General features: G+C 36.1%; 1 protein-coding gene across 1 annotated transcript; it reads left to right on the top strand.

The window, feature by feature from the left end:
• The first annotated feature begins 5,255 nt into the window (after positions 1–5,255).
• On the top strand, positions 5,256–10,451 carry LOC115974798 (zinc finger CCCH domain-containing protein 22). Its single transcript, XM_031095317.1, has 4 exons — positions 5,256–5,499; positions 6,724–7,035; positions 8,582–8,642; positions 9,336–10,451. The coding sequence occupies exons 1-4, from the start codon at positions 5,374–5,376 to the stop codon at positions 10,325–10,327; spliced, it is 1,491 nt and encodes a 496-aa protein (XP_030951177.1). The 5' UTR covers positions 5,256–5,373; the 3' UTR covers positions 10,328–10,451.
• The last annotated feature ends 885 nt before the right edge of the window (positions 10,452–11,336 follow it).

Here is an 11,336-nt window from a genome sequence, read left to right on the forward strand (position 1 = left end):
AGCATACTCTAATGAAGGAGAAAAATCAGACCCAGGTGATTCATTTGTGTGGGCTTCTATAGAGAACCACAACAATCATATAACAGTGAAACCTATACGTGCTAAAAGGAAGTTTGATGAAGAGGAAAATACTTTCAATGGAAGGGCCCTTAAACTGACCAAGGTGGGCTTTGGTCTCTTAAAGGTGCAATCTTAGCCCAACCTGCCCCACCAACCAATTCTAAAAGAAATCTTAAGAAGGCCCAGGTTGGACAAAAAGAAAAGACTCAAGGAATTAGCTAGAGAGCAGTTAGTCTTTGCTTCCAATTCTCCATTGCAAGAGGTGACATATATTGAATCTGTGAGCTTAAATATCAATGAATCCCTTACATCCAAAATGGCTGAGGAGGCAGGCCAACACATGCCCCTAACTCAGCCATGATTACTTTATCAAGGAATTGCCGTGGCTTGGCTCGTGCTACGGCAAAAAGAACCCTCAGAGCCTTAATAAGGGATATTGGTCAAGATATTATTTTCTTATCAGAAACAAAAATTCCCAGCAGTAAAATTAGTAATTTGTTGATGTTATTGGGTTTCTATAATATAGAGTGTGTTGATCCGAGAGGGAAAAAAGGAGGACTAGTGGTTGGATGGAAGATTGGAGTGGATATGGAAATTACTTTTAAATCTAGTAATATAATTAATGGATTAATTTTTTCTGATCCAATGAATGGGCCTTGGCTGATTTCTTTTGTGTATGGTCCTCCAAATCACAGTAATAGAGGTCTTTTTTGTGAAGCTATTGAAAAGGTGGGAGATGCTTTTTGTAGGGGTTGGCTGTTTATTGGTGATTTCAACCATGTATTTACCCAGACTAACAAAAAAGGTGGTAAATTGGTGTCAAATTCTTCTAGAGGTGGCCCGAATGAGGTGATAGACAAAAAACGGCTCATTGATCTCCAATTTTCAGGAAACCCTTATACATGGTCTAATAAAAGGGAAGGTTTTGCAAATATCAAAGAAAGATTGGATAAAGCTTTTGCAAACAAAAGATGGAGGCTAATCTTTCCAAGAGCTCCATTTCATAATTTACCTGCCTCAACTTCAGATCACTCTCCCATTGTCTTATTCACTGAGGGTGAACAAAGATATGCCAAAAAGCCATTTAAGTTTGAAGAGGCCTAGACAAGAGATGAGACAAGCTTCTTTGTGGTGGAAAAAGCTTGGAGGTCTGATGTGAATGGTACCCCTCTGTTTAAAGTATGTAGGAAGATTAAAGAAACCAAGAAGGAATTCAAAAGATGGAACAAAGAATGGTTTGAGAATCTCCAGAAGAGAATCATGGATTGTTGGGACCAATTGGAAAAGATTTAGAATGACGATCCAACTTAGGAAAATTTGAATATAGAAGTTAATATTAACTTGGAACTCCAAGAATGTCTCCAAAGAGAAGAAACATTATGGAGACAAAAGTCTAGAACCAAGTTTCTTGCTGCAGCTGATTTGAATACCAAATTCTTTCATCTCCCAACTATTATTATTAGAAGAAGAAATGCGATTGATTTTCCAAAAAACCAGCAAGGCATTTGGGTTTTAGGAAGAGAAGAAATTGGAAAATGCTTCGAAGAATTCTTTACAAACCTTTTTACATCTTCTAACCCCTCAATTCCCAGTAACCTAGAGAATCTCATAACTCCAAGCCTTTCTGATGAGGATATAGAGATGCTATCTAAAATTCCTTTGCCAAAGGAGATTAAGGAAGTTGTCTTCAGTATTGGGTCAAATAAAGCTCTAGAGCCCGATGGGATGTCAGCACATTTCTTTAAGTGTTATTGGAATATAATTGGGGGTGAAGTTATTGAAGCCATCACTTCCTTTTTCCAAAGGGGGTACATGTTGAAGGAAATAAACCACTCCTTTATAGTTCTCATACCTAAAGGGAGTAATGCCGCAATAGTCTCTCAATATAGGCCCATAAGTTTGTGCAATGTCTTATATAAGATCATCTCTAAATTGTTGGCTAATAGGCTAAAGTAGATTCTCCCCAAATTGATTTCACCTTGGCAAACAACGTTTGTTCCAGGCTGAAAAATTCAAAAGAACACATTTCTGGCACAAGAAATCCTTCATGACATGAGAAAGAAAAGAGGTAAGAAAGGTTGGATGGGCTTGAAGATAGACATGGAAAAGGTCTATGATAGGCTGGAATGGTGCTTTTTAGATAAAGTTCTTTGGGCCTTTGGTTTTCCAAGCATCTGGATACAGTGGATTATGCAATGTGTAACTACAACTTTGTTCTCAATTTTAATCAATGGCAGTCCATTCAGCTTTTTCAAGCGTAACAGAGGAGTAAGGCAAGGAGATCCCTTATCTCCCTTCTTGTTTGTCCTAGCAACAGAAGTTCTAGCTAGCCTTATCGAGAAGGAAGTTTCAAATAACAAAACCATTGGCTATAAATTAGCACCAGATCTTATGCCTATCACCCACCTTCAATTTGCAGATGACTTGTTCATATTTGCTCAAGCAAATGAGGAAAATATAGAAAGCATTAAAGCTTGTCTTGAAACTTTTGCTAGATGGTCAGGGCAGAAAGTTAACCTATTAAAGTCAATGATCATTTTTAGCAAGAATGTGCAACAAAGCATAAGAACTCGCCTGTCAAACTCAATGGGAATACAATCCTCAAATAGGAAAGAAAAATACCTAGGCATCCCAATGGCCTCAGGTAGAGATAGAAAGATTGCAGCTGAATAAATTTTGATAAAGTGAAACAAAGGCTTCAAGGGTGGAAGATGAAGACTTTATCATAAGCAAGTAGAACCACTTTAATTACATCAGTGGCCTCCTCCCTCCCATCTTATCAAGCTTTATCTCTTCTCTTCCCTAAACAAGTTTGTTCTAAGCTTGATGTTGTGAATAGAAATTTCTAGCGGGGTTTCAAAGATTAAAATAAGTTGGGATGTTGTCTTAAAAGTTGGGATTCTATATGCACTCCAAAAAGTGTTGGGGGGTTGAGTATAAAAAAAACTGAAGACATGAACAAAGCTTTCGTGGCAAAGATGACTTGGGAAATAGCAAGTAATGTTAACAAACTATGGGTTCAGATTTTTAAAAAGAAATATGTAAAGCATAGAAACTTTATGAAAATGGCCTCACCTAAAGGGGCATCATGGGCTGCCCAAAGCATCTTTGAATACAAAGATGTAGTAAAGAAAGTGATGTGCCACAAGATAAGGAATGACTTGAATTATTGGATTTAGGAAGACCCTTGGATTCCAAATGAGACAAATCTAATCCCTTAAAGAAGAAATGGAGCTAGTCTTGAAACTCATCTGGTGGCGGAGTTGATTGATTAAGATATTGGACAATGGGATAGAGGAAAGGTCCATGAGTTATTTGAGCCAAATACAGTAACCAAGATTTTGGCCATCCACCTTACCTAATTTTCACAACAAGACCAAGTTTTCTGGTGCCTTAACCCCACAGGTGAATTCACTGTAAGGACAACATATAATGCCTTGTTATCAATTATCCACCTCACCCTTTGCTGCAAAGTAAATATTGGAAAGAGTTGTGGAAGCTGAAAATTCATGCTAGGCTAAAAAATTTGTCGTGGAAGATGGCTTGGGAGATTCTGCCTACAACCTCAGTCCTAAATTCCAGGTTCTCTCTATCTTTGATAGATTGTTATTTATTCAATAATGCCATTGAGTCTTTGGAGCATATTTTTATGCAATGTGATTGGGTTGCCTAAATTTGGTTTGCAAACCCTTGGCCATTAAATATGAGCCATATGCACAATGTGTCTATAGCAGATTGGGTGAAGATGATAATCAACCTAAAGCATGGCCTGGGTTTAGAGGGAGAAGAAGCTAAAGACTTCCAATTATATGCAGCAATTTTATGTGATCAAATTTGGATGACAAGGAACAAAGCTAGACCGGAAGGAATCAAAACAAGCCCGAAAAAGGTGGCAAGGCAGGTGAATAAATCATATGAAGAGCACAAGAATGCGTGGAGAAATCAATCAACAAAACCTCCAAAAGACTCATTTTGGACTCCCTTACCTTTAAATTGGATAAAATTGAATTTTGATGTAGCAATTAGGGAAGATAAATCTTTAGTGGCAATGGTGGCAAGAGACCAAAGAGGAAATTTACTTGCAGCATGGATAGAGCAATTGGATCAGACAGAGCCTTTGTTAGGAAAAGCCAAAGCAGCTTGGTTAGCTATCAAAAAGGCGGCTGATGAAGGATTCAAGAGAATTATCCTTGAAGATGTACTAAATGTCATTGAGCCATTGAAGAACAAAGCAGTTGTCTCTTACTGGAGAATTAAAGCAGTTCTAGAGGATATTTTGTTTCTAGTCAATTCTTTTGATAATGTATCATTTTCATTTATATGTAGAGACGACAATGTTACCGCACACCTTCTAGCCCAATGGGTTGCTCTTTTGAATTGGAGTGGGGCAGTTCCCATCTCTAACTTGTCATTGATGTTAGTTAAGGTTTTAGATAGAGATGGTCACTGCCCTCCCTGGATTGAATATCTTTTGTTTGTTTGTTTGTTTGTTTTTTTTTTTTTTTAAATAAAGTATTTATTCAGCAAAAAAATAAAAAATTGTTCATTTAATTTTATTTAGAACACAAATCAATATTGAGGTCAATACCAAATAAGCTTACATATTCAAGTTTTGTTCATTTTCCTGCCAAATAAGCTTTAACTTGTTCACAAAATGCTTGATTAACTTACGAAATGTTTAACAGACCTAATTAATCTAATCTCAAATATATATAATATAAATATATTTTAAATATTTATACATATAAGCATATAATATTATATATTTGAATAGAACCTCTACGAGTTTGTTCACAAAGGCACAAACACATTTTTATATTTCATATTTGAGTTAAGATTATATTTAATAATCAAGATTAAACTTTTTATTTTTTTGAGAAACAATAATTGAGATTAAACTTAAACTTAAATTTAAGTTTGGCTCATTTTTCTTTTATTTTATTTTTTCCAAATCAGAAATTAGCTTTTTTTTTTTTTTTTTTGGCTAAACCAGAAATTAGCTTAGACAAATGACAATAATACTGGGCCTGTTTGGTCTATTCTCTCAATCTCACATTTTTACATTTTAAACAATATTACACACATTTCCATATATTTCCCACCCACGTATTTCAAAAAACTACAACAACTTTCCCTAAACTTCTCTACCAAACCTCCCCCCCCCCCCCCCCCCCCCTTTGATAATATATATACGCTTATTTCTTACTTATTATTTAGACAAGAAAAATGGGATCACCTGAAGTTTATGTGCATACATATACATACCCTAATGCTTTAGTTTTGTTTCTCTGATACCGAAACATCGAACAAAAAATGGGAAGCGAGGAAGAGAGAGTTCTAGAGAACCAGCTGGAGATTCAATTGCAAGAGCAAAGAGACTCACTTGCTGCTATCAAAGAAGCCCTAGCCTCTGACCCCGCCAATCCCGAGCTTCTCACTGTATGTAAATCAAAACGCCTTCGTTTTGTTTTCACACAATATTCGAGTAATTGGTTTTCCATTTATTCTACTAATTGCTTATGAAATAAAATAATATTGCATTTGTATTAGAAAAAAAATAGGTTCAAATAATCAATCGCGCAAATTCCTTAGTCAATAAAATGAATTGTGTAATAGTTTATGGTACAAAGTACACGACAATAAGGCATTAATCAAAACTCTTGGCCTCTGTTATATATTATCATGCTAGCTAGTGCTTAAGAATTCATAAGGAGATCTGGATAATGCTGTACTTTAAGATGTGTTTGGTGCATATGAATTAGTCTATGTGAATGGAATATCATTTACCAACATTGATTCCCCGTCTTTGATCATCTTGAACGAGCAATGCTATTAATGAGTAGACATTTTCGTAAGAGTTAAGGAAATACCTGGAGATAGGAATTCTAAGTAAGGGAGGACAGTTTTGTCGGTTTCTCGATCTGAACAATCATTAATGTCAGCATTGGTTTTGTGCTTCTGGCTTGTTTTGCTCGGGTCTAATTGGTAATGGTTTTATTGTAGAGTAGATGTGTCAATTTATGTAACTTGTGAAGCTTTGTTATTCCAAAATTTAAATTGATTTAAAAATCCAGTTTTGTTTACCTTTTTGATTTTTGGTTCACTGCTCCCTTCCTCTTTATAGGCTGGTTTTGCTGTTATTGCCTAATCCTTCCCACCAACTAAAGAGTATCATCTTTTCAAAGATGTTATATGTATTGTTTTAGGAAAGGGAAAAGTCAAAACACCCTTGAATCAGTTTTGGAATGCTTAAATAAATCCATGTTTGTCAAATTCTTTTCTTGCTTTAGTAAGCAAGTGGTTCCCGAAACTGATAGTTGTGTTTGGAAAGACGGGGAAGTGGTTCCCTCAGCAAGTGGTTCCTTTAATCCATTTTTGTTGACTTTATGGTTTCCTATCTGTGTACCTTCTGTTATAGTTATTGCACATTCCTTTTTATGGAACGAGAGGGAATCACATGATAGTCTTAGATCAAGTAACCAAGTTCTATTGTAGGTGATAAAGATCAAGTTGGTTGTTTATTTCCAGAATATACACACAAAGACACTTGCAGTTGTATCTATTTATAATTCTTGCATATTATATGTCTTGAGAATCTATGATTAGGTGTAATATCATTATGGATCGTGCAACTTGATAAACGCTACTGTTTTATCGTCTCAGGTTTATGAAGAGCTTGTTCAGGTAATAAAAGATGCAGAGGAAGGGCTGTTTCACTTAAAGCGTGCACGATTACTGCGAGAAGCTGATTCGGTGCTAAATGGCTGCTATCATAAACCTGAGGATGTTAAAGTAGAGCCTCTTGATCCAGCAGATGTTGAACCGGAACCACTAGAGGAGCAAGGTTACGTAGTTGGATCAAAATGTAGATTTCGTCACAGCGATGGCCGTTGGTATAATGGTCAAATTGTTGAGTTGGATGATTCTGATTCAGCAAAGATTTCTTTCCTCACTCCAATATCTGAAAATATGTTGGTATGTACAATTTTTTGGTCATTTGTTTTCTTGCATGGCTGTTTCAAAGTTGTATATTTTTCTTTTTGTTTATTTGGAGAAAAAATATTGTGTGATTTTGTTTTTATCTATGTAAATGTGTGTTTTGTGCCAATGAGCTCTAGCTTAAATGGCACCTCCTCTCATTGTAAAAGCAAAGTGGAGGATGAGGTCGTGGGTTCAAGACCCATCGGCTGTGTATGGTATTGACCTAAAAAAATTTGTGGATTGCATGTTCAATTAGGCAGAATTATCCACAAGATATTTGGGTTTAGTATTAGCATCATGTGGTATTCTCCTTAAAGCTTCAAAGGTTCGGGAGAGTATCATTTTACTCATGAGATATCCATTTTTCCTGAACTTTGGTGGTGAAAGAGGAACACCTTCTGATTTTGTTTATGTAAAATATATATATATATATATATATATTAGTGCTCTTTCAAATTTTAAGAAGGGGGAAAAAAGAATAAATACAGGACATCATTAGTTGTGTGTAGTACTCTACCCAGATATTTGTTGTCATCTTTTTGTTGAACTCTTGAACTCAGTGATTTATGCCCTACAACAAGATAACTGAACAATTCCATTCTTACTTGGAACTTTGGGGGTCATTGCAAGCCTGATGTAAGCTAGTTTTAGGGAAAGAGTGCTGAAGGTAATCATCTGAAAATTTTTATAGTTTGTTTACAATATGCATATCTATATATATGTGTGTGTGTGTGTGTGTGTGTGTGTGTGTACATAGAGACATATACAAAGCACTACATGCCTTTCGTCGTAGTGAATAAAATTAGCTTTTGTTGACAAAACCTCTGTTGGCATCAAGCTATAGCTTCCTCCCTCTTATTTTATTAGTGTTAAGTATACAAAACAAGATATCCTACTAAAATAAAAATATTAGTGCTCTTTCAATTTTTAGGAAGGGGGGAAAAGAAGAGATCCGGGATATCATTAGTCATGGGTACTCTACCAAGAAATTTACTGTCATCTCTTTGTTGAACTCAGTGATTTATGCGCAGAAACAAGATAATTGAATGATTCATTCTATGCTTGGAACTTTGGGGTTGTGGCAAACCTGATGTAAGCAGGCTTTAGGGAAAGAGTGCTGAAGGTACATCTGAAAATTTTCTAGTTTGTTTTAGATACTCATTTATATGAGTGCGCGCCTGTGAGCCTAGAGACACAGATACCAAGAATCATTATATATCTTTATTCTTAGTGAATAAGATTATTTTTTCTGACAAAGAAGAGATAACAATTTACCTAATACTTGTTATGCACCATTAACGTACATGCTAAACATAATCTAACGCATAGACACACATAAATTTTTATAGATTTTATATGTAAGTATTAGCTGCCTTAACTGAATCGGATTTGCTTTTGCTGTTAAGACAAGCGATTTATATAATGCTTGTTAAGCACCAATTAGTGCAACCATTACTGGAATTTAATTCACATAGATACTGAGTAAAACCCCATGGTATTTGTCATGTCAGTATACTGATGCTAGACCACATAAGTGCAGATGTGCAAGTTCTTTCTACAGCAACGGTGTCGATTTGGTACTAACTGCCGCTTATCCCATGGTATGTTGCGGTTGCTTCTATTATATGGATCAGGAGTCCTGCAATTCAAATTGAAATCTCTCATTCTACTCATTTTTGCATTGTTTTTACCATTCTCGGCAATGCATGGTATGAGATGAATGGGAGGATATAGTCAGCAGGGTAGAAGCTACGTTATGCCCAGTAGGGGCAATTACACCCACTGGAATTTGAAAAAATAAATGGACTTGGTTTGAAATTATCGAATTTTTGTATTTCGTTTGGCCCACTAAAATAAGAATAGGCAGGGCTGTGAAATTTAAAAGCACTCAACCATTAGTAGAAGATCAAGTATAGGTCTCTTTAAAATTTTAAATTTGGTTATAAGGTCAAGAGCCTTGTAGCTCAATTGGCACTTCCTGCTATCTCCAACGGAGATGTCCAGGGTTCAAATCCCCCTTCTCCCAACTATCAAATTCTCAAAATGAAAAAAGAGAAAGAAAAAGAATCGAAATGTGGCAACTGTGATAGGACTGTTGGTAATTACATATGGCAACGTTGCTTTTGGTGTTTTTTAACGAACTTATGAAATATACATAGTTTAATTTGTCTGTTATACATCTACTACGCAGCTAACCTGTATGCTCCATAAAACAACTACAGTGTCATTGTTGTCTTTAAATTATATGTTAACTACCAGCATGTTAGAGCTCACATGAGTTTGTATGTGTACAGGTGTTGATGTCCCATTGTCCTCATTGAAGAAGTACATCCCAACAACTTGGGACCAGTCACTAGTGGGTTCAAGCATTTGGGCAATATCAGACAGTAAATCTGGCATTTGGAGGGAAGCTGAACTTGAATCGTGGGATGATAAACTTGGAGTAGGGCAAGTTGTTTTCCGAGACGATGGAAGCTGTGCAAAGCTTGGGGTGGATGCAATTACATTATCTGAAAATGCCCAAGTGAGTGATGAAGAGGAGAGTGATTCCGGCTCAGAACAATTTGATTCTAGTGACTATGAAGATGAGGATTCACAGGGTTTAGGATTTCTTGAAAGCTCCACCCAACAAAGAGGCATCCAGAAAGAAACTATGATATTTGCAAAGTGGGAAAATCACACCAGGGGCATAGCTTCCAAGATGATGGCCAATATGGGTTATCGTGAAGGGATGGGTTTAGGAGTATCTGGGCAGGGAATGTTGGATCCCGTCACTGTGAAGGTCCTTCCACCGAAGCAATCTCTTGACCATGCTCTTGAGTCTCATGAAGGTGAAGAGACCAACAAGAAGCAAGAGAAGAAGCGGAGCAGAGGTGGAAAGAGAAAACGTGAGAAGAAGTTTGCAGCACTGGCTCGAGCAGCAAAAGAGGAGGAGGAATTGGAACCTGATGTCTTTAGTCTTATCAATAACCAACTTGCAATGCATCATGAAGCTTTAAGTGGTAGGTCAGCGAAGAAGCAGCAAGGTAAAGGTTCTGGGGAGGGGAACAAAGTAGATAGACGGGCTCTGGTTGCTTATGATGATGAGGTGAAGGACTTGAGGATGCGAGCTGAGAAGCTTGAAGAAATGGTTAATAGAAACAGAAAGGAAAAGGTAGTTTATGAAGCTGCCATGAGAAAGTTAAATGAAACTCGCAAAGCTTTAGCGGAGGCTGAGGCAACTCATGCATCTGCATCAAGTGCGGTTGTCAGCCGAGAAAAAGAGAAGAGATGGCTCAAGTTTTAGATTTTATATTATATATGTAGTTGTGTAATTTATTTATACAGGATGAATCTAAACGGGGAAAAATTATTTGTTTTTGTTTTGAAGAAAAGCCTAAAGCTAGAATCTAGATTGATTTTTATGTGCATGAATTGTTGTAGATGAGTAATGATTATTTTTTGGCCTCATTATCTAGAATTCTAGGTTGAGAAATTATTTACCATGCCTGTTGTTTCTCCAACTCCAAATTATCTTAAAGTTAAGACAAAATGATTTATATTATAATTTCTATTATTTTTTAGCTCAACCGGTAAAGTATTAATTTCTGGTTACACCAAAAATCAATTGGGATTTTGATTTAAAGATAAAGAGCAATCATAAAAAACAGACGTTATAATTTGAAATTTTCTCTAATTTTTTTTTTTTAATTGAATGTGAATTAAAAACTAAATTAAAATTAAAGTAAACTGTCATTATGACGAGTGGTTCAAGTTCAACTCAAAGTCTTCGCGAAAATGGGTAATTACCCATAAAAAACAAACTATTTAGTTAGTAGGGTCCGTTTACAAACTATATATATTTTTAGCAACTCGAGCCTCAAAGACTCGATTTTGGGCCCCTAAATCGAGCCTTTAAGGCTCGATTTTCATGGGTTGTTCCTGTCTGATGTGACACTTTGTCCAGGTGGCGTTTACATTAGAGACTCGATTTCCAACCCAAAAATAAAATATTAATGACCCAAAATGCAACCCAAATGCAGAAACAGCAGAAAAGAAAAAGTAGAAAGAAAGAAAAAAGAAAGAAAGAAAAAAGAAAGAAAGAGAAGATGAAGAAGAAGAAGGAAGTGCGACCTGGGTTTTTTTTTTTTTTTTTTTTTTTCTTCTCTGGTGCGACCTGGGTCGCGTGACTGTTTCTGGTTTTTTTTTTTTTTTTTTTTCTCTCTCTCTCTCTTTGATGAACGCTTTGTTGTGGTTTTCTTTTGCTTGTGGTTTTTTTTTTTGTTTTCGTTTTAAATGTAAATCGAGTCTTAGAG

This window comes from Quercus lobata, chromosome 2 (assembly GCF_001633185.2).
Source record: "Quercus lobata isolate SW786 chromosome 2, ValleyOak3.0 Primary Assembly, whole genome shotgun sequence".
NCBI classification, from domain to species: Eukaryota; Viridiplantae; Streptophyta; class Magnoliopsida; order Fagales; family Fagaceae; genus Quercus; species Quercus lobata.